Source organism: Carassius carassius, chromosome 8, assembly GCF_963082965.1.
Source record: "Carassius carassius chromosome 8, fCarCar2.1, whole genome shotgun sequence".
NCBI classification, from domain to species: domain Eukaryota; kingdom Metazoa; phylum Chordata; class Actinopteri; order Cypriniformes; family Cyprinidae; genus Carassius; species Carassius carassius.
In genome coordinates this window covers 12,503,649-12,527,597 of record NC_081762.1, presented here as the reverse complement: position 1 = coordinate 12,527,597, position 23,949 = coordinate 12,503,649, and the positions used below count along the sequence as shown (strand labels likewise).

At 37.0% G+C, this 23,949-nt stretch overlaps 1 protein-coding gene across 5 annotated transcripts in view; it reads right to left on the bottom strand.

Moving 5' to 3' along the window:
- Positions 1-23,551, bottom strand: part of samd12 (sterile alpha motif domain containing 12) — an 89,158-nt gene extending 65,607 nt beyond the window's left edge. For 2 of the 5 annotated variants that reach the window (XM_059556209.1, XM_059556210.1), the window contains exons 1-2: positions 22,796-23,179; positions 597-787 (exon numbers count right to left, since the gene is read on the bottom strand). In XM_059556209.1, the coding sequence (XP_059412192.1) occupies positions 597-787; positions 22,796-22,859 (255 nt within the window). In that variant the 5' untranslated portion in view covers positions 22,860-23,179. Of the gene's footprint in view, positions 1-596; positions 788-22,795; positions 23,180-23,404 lie in introns of those variants that run through there. The other 3 variants (XM_059556214.1, XM_059556211.1, XM_059556212.1) reach the window with 3 other exon arrangements.
- Positions 23,552-23,949: the final 398 nt, after the last annotated feature.

The following is a 23,949-nucleotide window of genomic DNA, read 5'->3' as shown; positions in this document are numbered from 1 at the left end:
TTTCTCAAATATATGGCTCAAATGTTTATATATGATTGGCAGTAAATTTAACTGAAATTTAATAAGTCAGATGGACAGCCTAAATCAGAGCAACAATGCAGACTGTGCAGAGCAATGCAGAGCAACGGTGCATTGGAGCGCCATCTCGTGGTGAATGGTTTAACTATCAAAAATATTTGTGATGTCAGTGAGTTTAATGTATGCAGTGAGAAAATATGCTAGCTTTTGTTTAAAGAAGCCAATGCAAATTTTTACTCTGCATCACTTATTAAATGATAATAACAGAAACTGTAAAAAAGGGGCATTAGCTATAATTCATTCCAAACTCAAATGAAAAAATGTCAGCTTTACCATCATAGGAATACAATCACATTTTAAAATATATTTTAAAAGAAAACATTTGAAATTGCAAGAATATATCACAACATTACACGATATTGCTCAACTGTAGTTTTGAGCAAATAAATGCAGTCTGGGTGAGCATAAAATATTTTTCTTTTAAATATCTTACAAGACCCCAAACTTTAAAGCGGTAGCATAATTATAGAAGTCATTAGCGTTTGAGATCATGGTAATAGTCTTGAATCTCTTCTCACCCTGGAGAGCTCAGATTCTGAGACAGAGCGCTTAGGTGGAGATCGTCGCTGGAAACCAGGACTCTGGTCCTGAAAGCCTGGGCTGTCATCATCCAGTCCATGATCAACAGACACTTCCTCCAGGTGTGAGGTCACATCCTCTACACACACCTGATGGTCAATCCCATTCTGGGTCAGATTGCAGTGAACAGCTGTGGAAAACAACAAGTCCAGGACTGGTTAGTGACCAATAATGGCCATAAGGTGGAGCCATTGTGTGCAGATGTGAACAAACTGTAGCTGTGACTGATGACTCACATGACTCTCTTTCCAGAACTACATAGCAAAAAGACATGAAACGACTTACCAGTGAAGGTTTAACACATAATATTATGAATAAGTTATTGACAGTAATTCCGTTTTACATCTTGCAAAATGTATCTTTAGAGCTGAAGTGTGCTCAAGCTTAAGTCTCCCTGCCTGGGCAATGACAAATGGAGGTAGTGTTCAGAAAATGTTGCTTTAAAGAGCACCTCCTTTAAAATTATTATTATTATTTTGTAATATGTAATAATAAAATAAGATTTGCAATACCAAAACTGACATTCTGCCGGGTCTCTGAAGAATACAATAGCATTAATTCCAGCATTTAAGGCATGCTATTTAATAAATACGTTTCACATTGTCCTCTAGATGGCATGAGATGACATAATGATACATCTTCCGAGGTCTGATAGACACTACATCATTTCTATAATGCTGGCTGATTGAAATCAGAGGTCTCACTCACTTTTTAGGACAATCCATAATGTTAATGGACACGGAATATCTTGTAACTTTTATATATATAAAAAAAAATACAAATAAAACAGGGCTTTTATATTTCTCAGTGAGAACATAATCATTTGGTTAATGCTTACAGACCATTTTGTGATTATTTTAGGTACAAAAATGTTAATAAAAAAAGAAGGAAAGAAAACTCAGTCTTAAAAGCTTTTGCTTACAGAGCACATTTCTGTCTGTCGCTGTGACAAACTGCAGAGCGTTAAAGAGAAAAACACTTGAACAAATCCGTCTGTCATGTTATCTGAAGTGAATTGAGGCCAAGCAGATGAGAGCCAGACGAAGCTTGTTCTGGCAGAAATTACACAAAGCTGAAGACTGAATTAAAAGCCCAAAATAAAACTGAGTGCTGCCTCATAGCTGAAACATAGGGTGGTTAATGACTATCCACAGATCTCCAAGACAGCCATATGTGATTACACTCGGAGTACATGTGACTAAAAAAATCATCACTGAAGCATCATAAATGCCAACTGTTTAATAGTTAATAATTCAATAATTTCCATCCCATCTGTTTGCAAACAATAAACAAGCATCTTAAAATAGAGCATTTAACAAACACAGGGGGAAATTAGTTAATACAAGGGACAGGTCAACCAAAAACTTACATTCTGTCATTGTTTGTGTCTTTTTAAAACATGAATTAATCTTTTCTTCTGCGAAACACAAAAGGAGATGTTCAGCAGAATGTCCATGCTGCTCCTTTCCATACATTCAAAGTAAACGGTTCATTCTACATTCAGTCTAATCCTGTGAGCCTACTTTATGTAGCTTTCAGTGCTAACAAGCTCTCAGTGCCAAAACCAGCCTGTGGCATTGCGTAACGGGTCATCAAATAAATCTAAGCCATGATGACATCTGCTGAACACCATTTAGTGAGAGAATGACTGATAACTTGAGCAGAACAAATTGCTCTGCTATTATTTACTGAGCCCCTGTTGCTGTGAATGCTGGGAATATTCATCCTGTGTGATGTGTCAGTTCCAAAACAGACAGAGCCAGAGCATCTATAAGAAAAGAAGCAGCCTTGAAACAAAAGCAACTTAGCATGCAAAGCACGAAGCACTTCCTTCTCTCAGATTCCCTCCCTTTCTCTTTTCTCCATGCTTCGCTCTCCATCTTTCTTAGGTTCCACAAAATTGAAACCATTCGGTCAGGTTGTTTAATGGCCAGGCACTCCACAGGATATATAAATCATACATTTAATTCAATTCAATTTTCACTTTATTTTTGGAATTTATTCCAAAAATTGACTTGCATCCCATAGCGTTTACTAACATTAATTCACATCAATACACATTACAACATACAACACACACACACACACAAAATCCATTCATCTCAAAGACAGAGCATTGCCCTTGATTTGTGTGTTTGGAGGGGTGTACATGTGGCAGAGGGTGATGTTGGGTCTTGAGGTGGGTAGGATGCTTTTTCTGCCTTAGCCTCTAAATATAGATCAGAACGTTCTTCCTCTCTTCTGTACGACATGCGCACTGAGAGAAGAATGAAGCGAGAGATGCTTCATGCTTTAATCCAGCCCTGCTTTCCTACCCCTCATTTAAAGCACTAGTTCACCCCAAAATTTTAATGATGTTAATATGTACCATCATTAGAATAAATTACATTTTAAAATTAAGGATGTCCCGATTAGGTTTTTGTGCCCCCCATCCGATCCGAGTCACTGAATATATCTGTCGATACAAAGATACTGTCATACTGTCTCTCTCTATGTATATGTATGCACACACTGTATAAAGACATTGTTAGATGTAAACATGTGGTAGACATTTTACACAGACGGTGTGGACACAATTATAAATATGGGACTACTGATATAAATTTGTTGTATTTTTTTATGCACAATAAGCAGAATAATTGTGGAGATATGGTAAGAAAGTATGAAGCTCGCTAATGCCATCATGCCAGTCTGTCAGTCAAATCTGAAGAACGTCATAACCAGAAGCAATTCATATAATGACATCTCAACACTGTCCATCGGAAGATAAAAGTAAATGATAAATGAGTGATCAAGTGTGCATTAAATATGTTAAACATGGATGCTTGAATAGACTTCACTGGTTGTTGTGCGTTATGCACGTACAGTCGTGGCCAAAAGTTTTGAGAATTACATAAATATTGGAAATTGGAAAAGTTGCTGCTTAAGTTTTTATAATAGCAATTTGCATATACTCCAGAATGTTATGAAGAGTGATCAGATGAATTGCATAGTCCTTCTTTGCCATGAAAATGAACTTAATCCCAAAAAAACCTTTCCACTGCATTTCATTGCTGTCATTAAAGGACCTGCTGAGATCATTTCAGTAATCGTCTTGTTAACTCAGGTGAGAATGTTGACGAGCACAAGGCTGGAGATCATTATGTCAGGCTGATTGGGTTAGAATGGCAGACTTGACATGTTAAAAGGAGGGTGATGCTTGAAATCATTGTTCTTCCATTGTTAACCATGGTGACCGGGAAAGAAATGCGTGCAGCCATCATTGCGTTGCATAAAAATGGCTTCACATGCAAGGATATTGTGCCTACTAAGATTGCACCTAAATCAACAATTTATAGGATCATCAAGAACTTCAAGGAAAGAGGTTCAATTCTTGTAAAGAAGGATTCAGGGCGTCCAAGAAAGTCCAGCAAGCGCCAGGATCGTCTCCTAAAGAGGATTCAGCTGCGGGATCGGAGTGCCACCAGTGCAGAGCTTGCTCAGGAATGGCAGCAGGCAGGTGTGAGCGCATCTGCACGCACAGTGAGGCCAAGACTTTTGGAAGATGGCCTGGTGTCAAGAAGGGCAGCAAAGAAGCCACTTCTCTCCAAAAAAAACATCAGGGACAGATTGATCTTCTGCAGAAAGTATAGTGAATGGACTGCTGAGGACTGGGACAAAGTCATATTCTCCGATGTAGCCCCTTTCCGATTGTTTGGGGAATCTGGAAAAAGGCTTGTCCGGAGAAGAAAAGGTGAGCGCTACCATCAGTCCTGTGTCATGCCAACAGTAAAGCATCCTGACACCATTCATGTGTGGGGTTGCTTCTCATCCAAGGGAGTGGGCTCACTCACAATTCTGCCCAAAAACACAGCCGTGAATAAAGAATGGTATCAAAACACCCTCCAACAGCAACTTCTAACAATCCAACAACAGTTTGGTGAAGAACAATGCATTTTCCAGCACGATGGAGCACCGTGCCATAAGGCAAAAGTGATAACTAAGTGGCTCGGGGACCAGAATGTTGAAATTTTGGGTCCATGGCCTGGAAACTCCCCAGATCTTAATCCCATTGAGAACTTGTGGTCAATCCTCAAGAGGCGGGTGGACAAACAAAAACCCACTAATTCTGACAAACTCCAAGAAGTGATTATGAAAGAATGGATTGCTATCAGTCAGGATTTGGCCCAGAAGTTGATTGAGAGCATAACCAGTCGAATTGCAGAGGTCCTGAAAAAGAAGGGCCAACACTGCAAATACTGACTCTTTTCATAAATGTCATGTAATTGTCGATAAAAACCTTTGAAACGTATTAAGTGCTTGTAATTATATTTCAGTACATCACAGAAACAACTGAAACAAAGATCTAAAAGCAGTTTAGCAGCAAACTTTTTGAAAAACTAATATTTATGTAATTCTCAAAACTTTTGGCCACGACTGTACATTTCAACAAATTAATTTGCTTTTAATGGCGGTTGTTAAACACACTTAAAGGTGCATACTGAATCCAACTGCACAACACCATCATGAGAATCAGACTTGAGATCAGCTTGGGACATCCCTATATAAAATATTTAAACAGAAACAGTTATTTTAAATTAACATAAATTTGTAATATACTATGTATTATTATATTTTCTGTATTTTGATCAAATAATTGCCCCTCTGTGAGCATTAGAAACTTTATAAAAATACAAAATAAAAAGCTTACCAAACCCAAAGAATTTTGAATGGTAGTGAATCTTTAAGTCATACAATAGATTTATTTGACAAACAGCCTAAAGTTATAGTTTTTTTTTTTTATCAGAAATTCCCTTTGTTGTAGCCTTCAAATCTAAAATGGCACCTTACGAAGCATAACAAGAATTTGGATGTAAGTTACATTATCAAACATAACTGGTTTTTGCATTTCAAACATGATGCCTCATGTCATATTTACAATACATTTCCATTAATGCATTGCAGTCCAGTACAATGCAGTCTATTTGCATACATTCCTTTCCATAGAAATCAAATGTACATCAAAGAAATATTTAACAGTAATGTTTGATGGAAAATAGGGTAACAAATTACAGTGTTCTTCACACAAATATACAGAAGATGAATGTTACACAAGTTTGCAAGGACTGCATGTTTTTGACAATATTAAAGGGGTGGTTCGGGATTTTTGACATCGGACCTCATTTTTAGGTCAGCCTGGTTGTTATTCATCAGTGGAGACATTTTTTTTTTTTAAATTATCCAGTCCTTATATTTGGATAGTTGGCCGATGCTAGGCTAGCGCGAGTCAATGGGTATATGTTAGCCAGCCATTAAAAACCGTTTTACCCACTCCACAGTGCACCAAACGATAACACTAGACTATCGATGCAAATGTCTGTTGAGAGAATAATGTTAGAAATCAAACTTACCTTTCATCTCAATGATCCTAAAGGAACTAGTTTCTCAGCTGCTGCGGAATTTTACTTTTCTCCGGCTCTACTTTGCTCTGCTTATGTGATGTTAGTGATAATCAGTGTGCCAGCGGCAGGTAAATACACTTGCGTCATGTGTGGACCGGCTCACTCGGTTGCCTAGGTAATCAATATCACTCCGCTGCTGCTGTCGACAAGGCTTATGATTACAGGGAACAAATTATAACTAATGCAATGTGATGAAAGGTAAGTTTGATTTCTAACATTATTCTATCAACGGACATTTGCATCGACAGTCTAGTGTTATAATTGATTTGCGTTTGGTGCACTGTGGAGCGGGTAAAACGGTTTTTAATGGCTGGCTAACATATACCCATTGACTCGCGCTAGCCTAGCATCGGCCAACTATCCAAATATAAAGACTGGATAATTTTTTTAAAAAAAAGTCTCCACTAATGAATAACAACCAGGCTGACTTAAAAATGAGGTCCGATGTCAAAAATCCCGAACCACCCCTTTAAGAGTTGCTGAATTAAGATTATTCAAAAGAAAACAAAAGGTTGATAATGTGATTTGTGATAAAGTTAAATAACATTTTTATCAACTCTCCCTTTAAATGAGAAGGAAAGTAGTGTTGGTTTACACAGTGAAGCATTTCCTATAATGCGAAAGACCTGAAAGGATGAATGAACAGAGGATCGAATTAGCTCAATAGTGTCTGAAAAATCACAACTCACATTACCCTTAGCCTCAGCAGTATAGTGAGTATATCATCTGCAGCGCTCTAGTGTGCTTGTGATAGCTATGCAATCTGAAGTAAGGCTAGATGGCAGGTCATTCAAAAGTGGAGTGGATTGTTTGTGCACTCAGCGTGTGACCCAGAAACAAGAAGTGGAGTTGGTTGAGAATCAGCTGATTCAGAACACAAACGTACATCACTAGCTGGATGGGGTGAAGAAATAAAGCTTGGTCTACTGTGCTGTGAGGGCTGTGTGTGTCAACTGCTCTGACGCACACACACACTGATGGAGGGTGGAATCACTAACCTATTACAGCATATACATTATTTGGGGTTTGTAAGATTTAAGATTTTTTAAGAAGTCACCAAGGCTGTATTTATTTGACGAATAACGAAAGAATTCGTTACTGTGATTTATTATAATTTAAAATAACTGTATTCGATTTTAATATATTTAAATTGTACTCTATTCCTGTGAGGACAACGCTGAATTTTCAGCAGCCATTACTGATCAGAATGATCAGAAATAATTCTAACATTTCTTTTTATAATCAAAGTTGAAAACAGTTGTGCTGCACACTTAATATTGTTGCGGAAAATCTGATACTTTTTTTCAGGATAATTTAATAAATCCAAAGTTTAAAAGAATAGGATTTTTTTTAATTAACATATTTTGTAACATTATAAATGTCTTTACTGTCAATATATTGCATCCTTGCCGAATAAAAAAATAAAAAAGAGAAAAGTTGGGGAAAAAAGAACTGACCCCAACTATCCCACTGTGAAAAACTGCAAGACAATTATAAGGCAACTTAATAATACATATTCATAACAACAGAAATGTATCATGGCAAGTGGTTAGGAAGGAAAATATGACTATTACGGTTCTAGATCATTTTTTTCTTCTTCCAAACAGGGGTGTGCACAAATAGTCAAACATTTGATCTGTAATTATTATTTGAAAAATAAAAACTATTAAAAACTCAGGCTGGGAGATGGAATAAAAATGAGCTCCTAAAACTTGCTGCCATATTCTTGAAGATACGTTCTTCAAACAGTGGTACAAGAGGATGTGATACTGGTCCTTCAAGAGTCACTCAAAACTTATCTGTCCACAAAGCCTATAAAAAATTAGTCTTAATGTATTTCACAATACTTCAGCATGTTATTCTAATTAAGTGAGAGTAATTTTCTACGATTTTTTACCCAAGCAAAGTCTCTCAGAACCTTACACCTTGTCATTTCAATTCAACCTTCAATGCAACCTTCCTGGAGACTCCAGGAAGGTTGCAGTTCTCCAAAATGGTGGCGCTGGAGACTAAATGCTTTCTGATGGTTTTACACCTAATTCTAAACAATAATTCTTAATTATTTTCTTTTTTCTGACCCCGCTGTCCCAGTGAGCATTTTGCTGTCCAATGGTCATGCCTTAACTTTGCAATTCTGTATTGCATTAGTTTATAGTATTTGTAATAAGGATTTAATAATTTTTAAGAGTTAAACACCTTTTTTGGCTCATTTTATCAGCAAAGAAAAAACATGCCTAATAATTCTGCACAACGGAAGATAAGGAATTTTTCGCTTCTAGTCTCCATGGACAATTATACATGTGTATCACTTATAAGTAAGGCTGGGTATCAATTCAGATGTCTCGATTTGACTCGATTTGTTTTATTTTATTTTATTTACATTCAGTGAATATAGGCTACTGATATTTAAAAAAAAATGAACAGTAAACAATTTTACAAAAGATTAATTTATACAAAGAAATTAAGAGCCACAAGTCTGTATTTTAAACATTTTCTTTTTTTTAATAGGGTCCTTTTTTTAAACAATAATAGGGCCTTATAAAATGTTCTTAATTTTTCTGATAATCAGATGAAGGCATAAAACAATTTAATTTATCCTAATCAAATGAAAAAAATTGGCAAACAAAGTGCTGCACAACAGAGGTTTACTGTTAAAGTTTACATTATTTTTAAAGGAAGTCACATTTGTTATTTAAAGATTTATTAATATTTATTATTAGCAGTAGCGGTACTAGCATTGTTGTTACACGGAATCTTAAGACCGCTAATAGTAAATATCTTTGACAATTTCTTCACGTGAAACTAAACTTTTATTTTGACAGGTTGCCGTGAGGTACTTACAGCTTTTGTGTACATGATATGATGGTAGTTTTGTCAGATTAAACGGTAAAATGCTAATGAAGTGACTCTCAGAGCAGCTGGGGATGAAATTTGTGTATTCATATCATCATAGTCACCATCTGTCATTCATTCATTCATTGCGGAAATTATGGCGCCTTTACACGTGATGTCAAATGCTTCATTAGATTTGTAGTATTACTATAGAATTTTACCCGATCATTGCAAATCACGCATATTGCTTTGTTCTTGTCAACAGTATCTCTGCCATGATAAACACTGTATGAGTGCCAGGCTTTCTGTTGTGACATTGCACAAGGTAAATAAGAGGGTGACATCTTGTGGAGAAGACTAATGAAAAGATTCACATTAATCTTCCAAAGACTGGCCAATCTGCCAAGGGGTCCTATTATGCTTTTTCACATTTGGAATTTTAGACAGTGTGTAGTGTGTATGTTTGGGCATAAAAAAGATCTACAAACTTACAAATCTCAAAGCCCACTCCATCAAAAGGGAAATATTTAGTTTAAAAAAAATCCCTTTTCAAGAACTACTACGAATGGGTCGTTTGGACTACAGCGTTTGTTTTCCGGGTTTTGTGATATCACAAAGCGGCCCATTAGAATATTATAAAAAATTCCCGCCTACGGAAATTCGAATGGTTGGGGGGTGGGGAGGGGCGAAGTCGTGGTTAGAAGACTTGGTTGAGTGCATCAGGCAAGACAATGACGAAAAAGTGCTGCTGTAGCCATCTAGTCTTTTTTAGTTATTACACATGCACCTGAATAATTATGTATGTTTTTATAATAAATTGCTGACAGTACAATACTGGACAATGATGTAATCTGCAGAATTTACAATTATGAGATTACAGTGATTCCCATCCAATGAGTGCAGGTGTTTTTATATCACTGTTTTCAGAAAAATGGGTGTCATTTTAATTTAATCTTGCATGTAATGTCTGTTAAAGCAGTTTTTTGAGTGGAGCGCTGCTGTGTACAGCAGTTACAGGGGAAACCTAGATCTGTACCACTCCAACAGCGACTCCTGTAATATGTCTTGCAATAACTGTGCATGCAAAGGTTCTGCGTGACCCTCCGGTTCAATATTCTCTGGGTCTTAATCCGGCTCAAATTGATATGTCATATTGACACCATTCTTAACTAAACTGACAGAGGAACTTGCTGCTTTGTTAAGGGGCGGGTAGGGCTGGGTATTGTTCAAAATCTTTCGATCCGGTGCCAATTTCGATACCTCAGTTTCAACATCAACACAAATACATTAAGACAAAACTTTTATTTTTCACCTTAATTAAAACAAATTCTGGTAACACTTCACACTCAGAATAACATTATAAATATAACTGGTTGTGCTTTTTGGATAGGGGTGCGCCATTCAGGGGCGGACTGGGACCAAAAAGTTGCCCCGGACTTTCTGGCCCACAGCAGCGCACCACATCATAACGCAAACGCCCCTGTTTTGATGTCATTTATTAATTTAATATTTAAGTAAACCGTTTGGGGATTTTAACCAATAGGGCAACTGATCCGTTGAAAAAAAAAAAAAAAAAAAAGAGCAGCAGCTTTCCATTTAGAGACATTCTTCTAGAACTCACACTTTGCATTCAGTTAGCAGATCCATACGAATTATGCATGAAATAGAAGTTTATAAACTCAAACGATAGCTTTATGTGCTTTACAGATGAACTTGAAGTCTTTATTCATTCGAGATGTTCAATAATAGATCATCTTTGGCTCGGTAATACAAGTTCATGATCCGATTAGTGAACCGATGATTATTTTGAGTCAATCTTTTAAAATAATAATTTATTTTGTTTAATGAAACCAGTGTGGAAACCAGTGTGGAAACCAGTGTTTCACAAACTGGATAGATCTGAGGTGCAGGGCTCGCAAAATCGTTAGCCCAACGTCCCGAGGCTATTGTGTTTTCCAGTCCGATGGGCTATCATGAATAGTGATGTAAAATTCCTAACTTGCTTCGGTGTTGTTCACTCGTTTGAAGGGGTGAAACGGATCGTAGCTGATCATTTGCACTTGTTTCTAAATATTGCTGATTCAAGCGGTTTAAACAATTCATGCGCATTCGGAGCTTGCGCTCACTCATTCAAAGCACGGGCTGCGAGCAGCATTTCAGACAATGTGCATACAGAGAATGAATTCATCTTTCGCGTATCGTAACTTCTGACTGAACACATACACACACAATTATATCAAAATAATTGTCTCTGCAAGTATTCTCGTAAACACAGTCGGTTATGTTTTAAGTTAGAGAAATTCGCTGTACCGGATAAATCTGTCTCTCTCTCTGTTTTTTAGACGACGTGAAAAGGGGGGCGTGTTTCAAGATAAGCAATGGAGTAGACCAAACTAAACAGGGAGGGAGGGCAAAACACTCATCCAAACAAATACTTCATTAAATTGGTGGTATTGCCGGCTTTGGTTGCAATACTCTTATCGCATATGTTACACTCAGTCAATGCAGTCTTGAGCCGGAAAGAGAATTGATTAGTTCATAGTTCGGGTCTATCGGGTTTTTGACTCGTTCCTTAATCACGTGACAGCCCCATACGCTTACCCAATGCAGTCTGAGCCGGAAAGAGAATTGATTAGTTCATAGTTCGGGTCTTTCGGGTTTTTGACTCGTTCCTTAATCATGTGACAGCCCCTAACGCTAAAACAATGCAGTATGAGCCGGAAAGAGAATTGATTAGTTCATCTCATGAGTCTTCGGGTCGAGTCATTCCTTAATCACGTGACAGACCCATACGCTAAAACCATAGACAGTAAAAGAATGCAGTATTGAGCCGGAAAGATAATTGATTAGTTCATCTTTCGGTTCTTCGGGTTGTTCGTTCTTTTGTCCCGTGATGTGACAACATTGGCTAGAGTAATTATTAAATCAGATTGTCTGTATAAACCATACTTTTGTAACATATGACACTTTATAAACATTAAAAAACATCGTGTACATACTTTTGAATTGTTGTTTATTGTTTATTTTTGTGCCAGAAAAGCTTTGTAACAAAGAGGACAACTATTCCAAAATAAATCAAAATAATAAAAAAGTAAATAATTAAAAATAAAAATAAAATTAAAAGATAATAAAGCCACAGGGTCTAATAACCTTAACAAATGAACTTTAAAAGTACAATATAAAAAAAGAAGAAAAAAAAAAGAAAAACTAAATATTGCACAACAAGCTTTGCTTTTTTTATATAATAATTTAAAATGAATACGTTTTAAAATAAATAACACTTTTGTGCCAAAATAAAAACTTTATATCAAAGAGGATAACTATTCCCCAAATAATTTTAAACCATTTAAATAAAAATAAATGAAAAATTAAGAGATACTAAAGCTACGGAGCCTTATAACAATAACAAATTACCTTTAAAATCACAACAACAACAAAAATATTGCACAACAAGCTAGTCTTTTTCTAAATAAATAAAAATAAATAAGCTTTAAAATAAATAACACACTGTGGCTATATTTTTAGGACTTGCTTTAAGGCATGTTTGCATTAAAAAAAAACAAGCTCCCTGACCTTGGATGGGCTGAGTCTGTTTCTTCTATCTGAAATAATCTGCCCAGTTTTAGAAAAAATTCTTTCAGATGGCACAGATGTGGCCACAATGCAAAGTCTTGTCTTTGTGACTTCAGAAAGGCTTTTGTATACTGGTGAACATCTCCTCCACCAGGCCAGAGGGTCTGATGTGCGGGGTAAGAGTGGCTCTGCAAGGTAGGCCTGCACCTTTATAGCATCTGATGTCTTACCCCGTAGCCTTCTGCTACCTCTTAGAAGAGGTAGCAGAAGGCCTCAAGCTTGCTACCCTCTCGTCAAAGTCTTCCCAAAACATGGCCCCTGCACTGGATCTGAAGTATCCTCCTCACTCTGAGCTGGGTTAAAACTGTTAAAGCTGAAGTTATCATAACCTTAATGTTTTAAACTAACATTAATAATTCAAATTCAAAATGTTATTTGCTTTTAATGTATATGTCATTATGTCCTTTTTTGAGCAATCTTCTTATACATATATTACACCAATATGTCAAGTCTGCCTAGGAAAAGCAATTATTATACCAGCAAACTCAAAATTGGAGTAAAAATGAACAAACTAGTCTATAAATACTTTTTATTGTAAGCTTGGATTATTATATTATTATATAGCCTAGTGTTTATTTACCAATAGACAGTCAAAAATACAAATTAATCAATATTTTATTTATAACAGGGTTTTATTTATTTATAAAATAAAAACAAACCACAGATCCTCAACAAACAGTAACAAAAACACAGTGACAGAAAATGTCAGAAATAGCGTATGGGTCTGTCACGTGATTAAGGAATGAGTCAAACTCGACCCGAGACCCGAAAGACTCATGAGATGAACTAAGCTCACACAGACACAGCCGCTTGGCAAAAACAAAAACCGTCCGCTTGGCTTTTGGAACCGAAATTTGGCACCGAAAGATAAATTATTTTTCGATACTCATAGTATCGAAGTTTTTCGTTTGATACCATAAAGACATCGAAGTTCGTTACCCAGCCCTAAGGGCGGGGCAGTATTGAAACACTGTCTAAACAGTTTGCCAATCACAACGCACTGGGACAGCTAACCAATCACATCACATTTCGATTTTCGAAATGATGAAGGCGGGCCTTCATCAAACCTGGAACTAATCGAGCCATTTGTGCCAGGATGGGGAAAAAGGTATTGTAATAATGTAAATAAGTGATTCAAAACAAAATGAATAGTATTTATTAAGATTGATGTGGTTTGGAATTGGTAAAATGTGCTTGAAAAAAAATATGTGTGTAATATTATGTGTCTAATAATTATGCATGCGGCATATGTATATGATTATTTTATATGTATACAAATAAAACCTTGAGATATAATGTAACTTTGTTGTAGAATGTTGTGTATAATCCCGAATTATAAGCTTGTTCAGAAACCGAACAAAAATAAAAATAGCGTATTTCTCATTAAACCTAACTTAAATAAATTTTTTTTTTTTTTTGAGGCCAACTATTAGAATACAATATTTTTTTTTAAATGCCCATTCCTACTTCCATGTAAATCTTGACCTATAATGTAGTATAAACATTACAGTATGTTTATTTTACACACTATACACAGTAAATAACAGAAATATTACATGTGATTATCAGTGGCATTTGCTGTGAGATGAACATACAGCATTTTTGGCCTCCTAAGATTTTAAAAAGGTCAAACTACACTGCAGGCCTATATCCACATTTTAAATGCTTTACAGGGTGTACAAGTATCTCAAGATCATGAAATAATATGACTGACTTGACTAGCGAAATTGTATCTGCCAGACAGATCTAAATATACAGGCCTTTGCAGTTGAAATCGGAGAAGATATTCAATAATGCTAACTCAGAAAACTGAAGAACAGCTTTCAAATCAGCAGGGCCACTTCAGGATCACTCAGTGGACTCTTTGTTACATGCTTGCTAAAGCTCTTATTGAGCTCTTTGAAGATGCACAGAGAAAGAGGGAAGAGAGAGCTAATTGTCCCATATGTGAGCCAAGAAAAAGCTTCCAATCTTGGCCCCCTTTCTCAATTTTAAGCCATTATCCAAGATCAAGCGATTGTCCCTGCTCTATAAAGTAGGTCACCTTAATTCTGGAATTGGATACGGATATTGGACCCTGCCCTGGAAGACAAAGCATGAATTCATTACATCTCCAAATCCCATCTGGATCTCATGGTAACGATGGTCAGTCGGGTTCAAGCCTGACCAGAAAAACAAGAGGAAGGTTTGCCCTTCATCATTTCTAAAGTGATTCAATCTGACATCTTATCAAAAGTTAAGACTGAATTTTATGACCCAAGCATTAATGTCTCCAAGGTTTTGATCTTTTACAATTCATTCGACTGATGCTGAGCAAAAAAAAAAAAAAACCTGCATACTAAGATGTATTCTACATTGTTCCAAATATATTACTAAAAAAAAGCTAGTGACCCACTTTAAATAGACACAACTTTACTCTAAAAAATATCTTCAGCACTGACCTACCAATAACTTGCTTAGCAGACAAAACAGACTGCACATTTGAAACAGTCATGGTCTTCAGAGAGATTATAAATAGCAAGTTAATATGGACGCAAAGTACTGAGACAGATATAAATATTTAATCAGAAGCAAGATTCTGAAAGCATTTCCAAATCCTTTTTTAGGGATTTGTGACTAGTTACAGACACAAGGAGTTTCTTGCATGGCGTCTGTTCACTGGGACTGTGCACTTTTCATATTTGTAAAAAATCTCTCAAGATCCACAAAAGAAAAGCTGTCATCTTATTTTGTTCTCATTTTATTTGTTCTTTATGCTACTCAAAAGAGCCTTTCTGTTATAATTATTTATGACCTCCCCACTTTCAACTGGTTGTGGCTACCCAAATCTGATACGTAGCCTCAGCAAATGTAACCAAGGAAAGGGATACATGATATCTGCTATTTCCTGCTAATGGTGACATTAGCATACAATACAAATCAAGCTCAGCAACATACAGACTCAGCACTGTATTTCTCATTTAAGACATGTCACTTCCTCTAATATGTGCTTGATTTCTTTACCCAAATTATACTGAAGCAAACATCCAGTGACTCCTTCAAAGCTGTATTGTACATTTAAGTACACAACTATGGGAAATTGCAAGCATTTTTGTGATATTTAGCTTGTTAACTTATGTGTCACAGCCTTACAAACAAATGCTCTGAAAAGTATATTTCAGCTCAGTGTGAATCATGTGATTCATTCAAGGCATCCAATGAATCTACCTGCAATCTTGACAGTAGATGACTTATTACTGACCACAACAGCTGGAATGGCATTGCTTAGCATGCAAATAAGAAGCTTATCTTGCAGAAAACTAAATGTGAGTCCAAAATAATACTAATAAATAAAGTTTATGATCTGAGGATACTGACCATTGAACTAATCTAAATGCTGAAAATGTTGAAATGTCCAAAAATTGGCAGCAGATGTATAACCATACCATAAAAATGTGACACTAAGATATTGTAAAAAAAAAAAAAAAACAAACAAAAAAAAAAATTCCTACTGATGACTTGCATTGACATCCATTCATGGTTATTGTTTGATAACAAATCTCAGTATCCAATCAATCCATCCTTTACTTGGTAACAATTCACTAAAAGAGATATTATACTAAAAATACCAGAAAAACTTTGAACATGCACACTTGTGCAAACTTAATATGCTTCATTGCTGTGAACATGACAATAGCAGCCAGCTCCTCTAGCCTCAATTCAGATGAATATTAATCAGGGCATAAATTAGACTGACTATCTTTATCCCTTCCCTTCAGCTTCAACTCTCTAAAGTAAAAATAGCTATGAGGAGTGAATAAATAGATGTGCAGAGCAATCCATATTGATCCCTCCCTGAGACTTAGGAGGAAAAAGTTTCAGTCTCTATATGTGAAGTCTATTTGAAGATCCATCAGATCGATGCTCCTTACTTGCTCACATAGCATTCATAAAAATAAATTTTTACTCCACTTCAACTATGAGAAACAAATATTTTACATTGTCAAGGTGTCAACGGTTGCACAGATAACTTACTGAGGAATGCATGAACTAAATACATGTATAGTGTTCCGTGCATTGTGGTGTGATCTTGATCAAAACAGATTATTCTGTAAAAATCAAATCATCAATGACTGACTGATGAATATGCACATATTCAAATAGAGTACGATCATTTCACATATATATTTTCATTTCAAATATACAATTTAATGACATCTGAGAGCTGCAGCTGAGGAGATTATTATCAATAAATAATAAATTTCCCTCAAACAACAAAGTTTTACGAGCTGGAAAAAGAAAAGTGCACCTATGTATCAATGGCATGGAGTTAAATCTCTCAAACTGGTGCATGTAACAATATTAATCTGTTTCCATGCTTTCTAAGCCTACAAAGTCTGAAACCTTCAGAGCAAAGTTGCTACACAAACACTCTGCTGTATTTTTCAATATCTGCAAGTCGACCAGCTTCAATATGAGTTGAGTAAACAGCTTTCAAGGCATCATTCTGTAAATCCTATTTCTCATTCGCCAAGCATGTTGAAGTTTTGTGACATCGTTACATAAATATTAAACTTCCATACCAATCATACCTTGAGAAAAGTTTCTCTCACTTGCAAACATTCTGTAACTATCAAATGCATAAAAGCCTCCTTTGGGTTATATATTTTCCTAGCCTCCAGCCAAGATACATAATTGCAATCTATACATTCTGTAAATGTAGCTTCTTCTTACATAGCATCTGAGATGCCTGGGAAAATCGGTACCCACTTGCCTTTCTCCCCTGTGACCTGCAGCATAATGATTCACTCATGATTCCCTCACCTCTAAATTTCACTAGTATTCAGTGTATTATCTGGACCGGGTCATTCTAATATGCTGATATTGCCCTAAAGAAATATTTATGATCAAAATGGTTGTGTTGCTTAATATTTTTGTGGAAACCATATTTTTCAGGTTTGTTTGACAAGTACACCGTTCCAAAGAACAGCATTTATATGAAATATATTTTGTTGCAAAAGTCTTTACGGTTTCTTTTGATAAATTTAATGCATCCCCATTAATTTCTAAAGAAAAATAAACTTATTGACACCAAACTTGAAGCTTAACTTGTAGGGCTGTGCAAAGAAATCAAATGGGATTTTCATGCGCATCTCGTCAATGAAGGCACTCCTGTGATTAGTAGTATATCTCCAGCACGTGCGTTCAGATCAGGATTGCCAGGTTTTCAAAACAAAACCTGCCAAATTACTTCTCAAAACTAGCCCAATCGCATTTTGTTCCGGGCGATAAAATAAAAATGTTTTGGCGGGGTTCCCGTGGTAAAATTAGCATTTTAGGGGCTAAACATCACATTATTTGTATTGAGGTCGCTTCGAACCGCGGACATGAAAAACAACCGCAGACTTGCCAACATTGGTTGGCCTTTACTACACAGAGCAGTAGTTCACTGAAAATCTACACAAAATCGATTTCAAAATCAGAGGCAATTCTTTGTCGATTTTGAAAGCGATTTTGTCTAGCTTGTCGGTGGACTATGGCACGGTGTAGGAAATGCTTCTCTGCCTGAACAAGTGTTGCCAAGTCCGCGGTTGTTTTTCCATGTCCGCGGGTTGAAGCGACCCCAATACCAATAACGTCATGTTTAGCCCCTAAAATGCGAATTTTACCAAGGCAACCCTGTGCATAAAAAAAAAACAAAAAAAAAAACGTGCATTTTAACCCCGGGATGCAATTTTTATCGGGGAACCTCCTGGAAATGCGATTGGGCTAGTTTTGGACTAGTTTTGAGAAGCAAGTGGGCAGGATTTGTTTTGAAAACCTGGCAACCCTGATCTGAACGCACATGCTGGAGATGTAATTATAATCACAGGACTGCCTTTATTGACGAGATGCGCATGAAAATCGCATTCGATTTTTTGCACAGCCCTAATAACTTGTGCATAAAGGTCAGGATTTCAAAACAGGTCCCCTCGCATGCTGTCAGGACAGATAAGGACCCAAGAGTGGATGAGGCTGAAAATGGTAACTTTATTAACAGAAGGAACGTCCTAACGTCCAAAAAACCCAACTAGGGAAAAAACTCAGTCTTAACTTCCAACTGCACAGCGGGCAGGTTGTGCGCTCAGCCTCTGTGAGCGCCAGGAGAGGAGGAGCAACGAATCCAAAACGGTAGGCAGGAGAATGGTCGAACAGACAAGGGGTCAAGCGAGGTGCAGACAGGGCTGAGAACGGCGGGCAGTATCAAGGTCAAAAACAGTCCAGGTCGAGAACCAGAAGGGCAGTCCGAAATCCTCTGAGGGCAAAGCACACGTTACACCAACCGGGCAGACAAACCAACGAGCGTACTGACCAGAAAGGAGGAACAGGACAGAACCGAAGCCAAACGCCAACACATCACAGAACACACTGACAAGGAGAAGTGAAAATCAAGCAGAATAAATAGGGTGAGTAATGAGATAGAAGGAACAGGTGCGTCAGACAAGCCGCAGCCTAGATTGCTGAGCGAGATCAGCTGGCGCAAGAGCGAAGGGAAGAAAAACCAGAGAAAATATATTAAAAGTCAAAGAGAGAGAAAAAATGGAAACAAAACGAATAAAAGTGTAGACAAATGAGTAGAAACGAAAATATAAAAAATAAAAAAGTAAAAAAAAAAGGAAGAAAAAAGGACAGATCATACCAGAGTCCTGACACATGCTAAAAGAAAATTAGGTAACACTTTAGTTTAAGAGATCAACTAGTTGCTTATTAGCATGCACATTATTACTATCATATTGGTTGTTTATTAGTACTTCTAGAGCACATATCAATGCCTTAATCCTACCCTTTCTCTTAACTTAACTAGCCTAACTTACTAACTATTAATAAACAGCAAATTAGAATTTTATTGATGCAAAATTCTCAGTTAAGAGATATGGGGTGTTCACACCAGACGTGACTTGTGCAAATAAATCGCTCTCTCGCGTAGTTGGACGCTTAAACATTTTGAGTTCACTCGCTTCATTCGCGCATGAAATTAGCTTCACAACAGATGAAAAATTGCATCATGGGAAGGGCTTCTGCCAGTTGAGTTCACACAGGGAATGTCGTGGCCTAATGGTTAGAGAGTCGGACTCCCAATCGAAAGGTTGTGAGTTCGAGTCCCGGGCCGGCAGGAATTGTGGGTGGGGGGAGTGCATGTACAGTTCTCTCTCCACCTTCAATACCACGACTTAGGTGCCCTTGAGCAAGGCATCGAACCCCCAACTGCTCCCCGGGCGCCGCAGCATAAATGGCTGCCCACTGGTCCGGGTGTGTGCTCACAGTGTGTGTGTGTGTGTTCACTGCTCTGTGTGTGTGCATTTCGGATGGGTTAAATGCAGAGCACAAATTCTGAGTATGGGTCACCATACTTGGCTGAATGTCACTTCACTCACACTCACTCACTCACTCACAGCATTGTGATTTCAACCACCTTTTACTCTGATAATTTTCAAAATATTACCGTTATCGTGTCATGAAATGTAGTTTTAAAAGTATTTCAGGCAAGAATGTAGTTGTTTTAAACTCAAATATGTGGTTTATTTATAAAGACAGCGCCTATATAAAAAATGTGTTTTGCAGATTTTGGAGATGATCAGCTCCGCGCGATCAGCGGGAGCTCAGTGCTCATGTTACTGTTGAGAGCAGTCTCGACTCGGCTAGTCCTTCTGACATTTGCTGCTGGCTCTGATGTCTCTTTTGTGGTTAAACATAAAATAGAATTCATCCATTGTTAACGTAGCGCAAATGTTCGCCAAAGTTCCGATTTTTCGACTTGCGTGGTTCGCCCGAAATGCTCAATTCGCACCATGTCACTTGCGCCAATCGTCTCATTCACACCGCTTCATTCACGCGAACCGCGCTGCAGGATGTCTATTCGTGTCTTTGCATTGACTTAACATGTAAATCACTCGTGGTTAATGATTCATTCGCGTCTGGTGTGAACGCACCATTAGTTAATATTGAGAGTTGGACCTTAAAATTAGTTAAAATTGAGAATTGGACCTTAAAATAAAGTGTGGCCGAAACCTCAATGTACCCACCCAAAACTGTGATCTGAGCAACCGTAAATGTAACAAAGAATATTTTTAATCTAAAAGAATCATTGCCAACTCAACTGCCCTATATAGCAGAAACTGGTTCTTGTAACACCTTGTCAATTCTTTTGATCAAAGGCAAGATCTTGCTCTCTTCAGAAGCTGTGTTCTGGAACGTACTATTTTTTGACAGTTTCTTCAGTGTTGCATATATATTAGCAATGTGTTGCACCACATCACTCTCTGAGTCTGCCTGGAGTGGGTGGGAGTCTCTCGCCTTTTTGATCTCGAGTCAGTTCATGGGCTTGAGAATGCAAATGTCTTGAAATGTCTCCTGTGACTATGTAAGTGCTCCGTCACCAGGCCATTCCAACATATATTTCTCAACTCAATTTTACACACAGGAAGCATACCCGCATTCCTCATTTTATACATGCCTAACATTTCAACATACGTAACATACATATTTCTGCCATGTTAGTGCAATGCATTTCTCACATCCAGAAATCTAGTGTTCTGCTGTTTTATAATGTCTGAACATCACTCTAAAAGCAGAAAAGTATCCACTAAGGATGAAACATTCAGCAGAGCATGAACTAAGCAGCCCTCAAGCTGAGTAATAATGCTGTGTCTTGTTCATTCAGGCTTGGTTCCAGCTTATATGTCACATCCCCGATGACCAATCATGAAGCAGATTAAAAAGTGTTTTTAAGAGCCAAAGCATTTATACAAAAACACCCAGAGCAAGATAAGGTATGAGATCCCTTGAGATGATACAGCAAGACTCTTTGAACAACCACACTACAGTACAAAGGGTTTAAAATATATAATCACTCAGAGTTTTGCAACAGATCTATAAGGAATGCCAATTTTTCAGTGTAATAAAACAGCAGGCCAGCAAATACAAGAAGTTACACTGATCAATGTACACTCCCTAAAGATCGATTATCTCAAAAGATGTGTACATTTTTGTGCACACGCCTTTAATGTAAAACATATATTCTCAGTTACTTTGTTCTCTTGACTGCATGCTGAGACAAGACATCTTCAAAATGCTGACTACAAAAGGTTTGGATATGTAATTCTAGCTTCTGGCCCTATCCAGGATACAAATTACAGTATTGGGTACAGTATGACCTGCCAATTAAGGACGGAGCCACCAAAAGGAAGTTAAAAAAGCTTTTTAGAGTGTATTTCTTTTACCCTGTCTTCATCAAACATGCAAATGTACAAAATAAAACTTCAGACAAACTCTATAATGGTTTGCCCAAGCAAGTCAAATGCTTAAAAATTATATATTATTGCATTTTGTTTTAATAATGTAAACAATGAAATTCTAACAATTAAAAATTTTTTAATTGCATGTCATTATTTAAAACTAATTGGAGGCCATCCATCACCTGCACAGATAAAGTTATTTATTATAGGTTAAATGTTATTTATAAAAGCATAGGCATTTAAAGAATTTAAGGAACATTAATGGAATTGAAATCATAACAAAAATCTAAACTGAAATTCCTACTTCAAGTTAATTTTTTCAAAGATTCAGGATTAGCTTTTTATATAATTATAGGTGGGTTATTGTTTGATCCTATTAATATTCCCAAACCCCCATTTGTTTTTCAAATTCAAATATTATAATATTTCTATAAATGTGCAAGTAAACTTTTTGTTTCATAATTGTTTTTCTTTTTACAAGTTGCTATGTTTGCCATAAAAGGCTGTGTAGCGAAAGGTTCTGCATACTGCATACAGCATACTGTACATGCAGGGCTACTGGGGCATGTTGTCACAAAGGTCAACATGTAGTGTATATCAGTGCTGTACAAAGAACCTATGCAAGAATGAAAATGCCAAATAGGTGTTTGTAGTGAGGACTTTAAATCACTTTTAAAAAAATATAATTCGACCCTTAGAAATATATACCGACGCTAAACGAGTGACAGCTAGTCGTAGTTTCCTCAACACAGCCCATCATTCCATAAATTAACTTTAATACGCATTCAATGGCAGAAAAAAAACACTAGATCATACATGTGACTGAAGTGAAGTGATGCTAATTCTTGACATTATTCATGACCTAACAAAACTGGTTTGCTTGATCTGCCAATGCGATACAGTAATAATCGATAAGTCGCAAGTTTCGAGAAATGACAGGTCATTACAGCGACACAGATGTTCTCAGAGATAACATACCTCGCATTGGGTTTTGAATCCAGAGGATTCCCCCGATAAGGTGAGGAGACTGCCCTAACATCATGGTACCAGAGCAGGTGGTCGAAACACAAACGAAACACTTGGCTCTCTGACAGAAGCGTCCAGCTCGCGCGCCTTATGAAGCTGATTAATAATAACGCGCTCGCGCCAGTCCGCTTCTCCTCAATGAAGAGCGCATCGCATCTCAATGACCTACGTGAAAGAGTAGCACAGAATACGGCTTCTAAACATTAAAATGGTTCATTCGGAGAAGGAACATGCTGTATTGTGTTCTGTTCCTCTCAATGGTGTTCCGCGGCAAGATGTGAATCAGTGGGTGGACGTGCAGATGCTGAATGATGCAGATCGTGAATCTTTACAGTACATGCATAGACTGATTTGGAGCCCACGGGCCCCGCGAGCCCATCTCCATGTCTTAGGTTTCCAGCGCAGGAGCAGGACAAAGATCTGCGGCTGATCCGCAGCCAATCATAATCTCAATCCGGCAAAGGGGAAGCTTCGTTTGTTTGTTTGCTGTTTGAAGCGTTCTTTCCAATAAACAAACATTTCCGCACAAAATATATCTCGAGACGTTTGTTAAAGTCTTACCTTGAACAGCCATGATGCTACTCCATGAGTTCTTGCATTATGGGAAGGAAGGTAAAGCTGTTGGTTGTCCAAGTAGCCTGCCCCACTCTCCCAAAGCGTCTTGCTTATTAACACTTGGGAGCAACCGCTGTCAAAGCCGAGCGTGCTGAAAAAGCTCAAAGAACCATGGGTATTGTAGTTCCACCTTAAGTTACTGGATCTGTAACCACGTTGTTAAACCGGTTTCAACTAATTATATTAGTCAGCACAGACATGTTTGTTAGTTAGTTTGTTGAAATATTAAATATATGTATTTATTTCAAATATAAATAAACATTTAGGCTAACATTTATCCAACATTGAATATAGGCTATACACGCCGTATACATTTAAAATGTTATTTTATCTATCTAGGTTTGTTAATTAATTAATTCATGTATTTATGTATTTATTTAATTGATTATTAATTGATTGATTAACTTTGACATTTACATTTATCCAAAGCAACTTTATATATATATAATAACTTAAAACTATAAATATAAGAAATTTGTGTTCTGGCAATT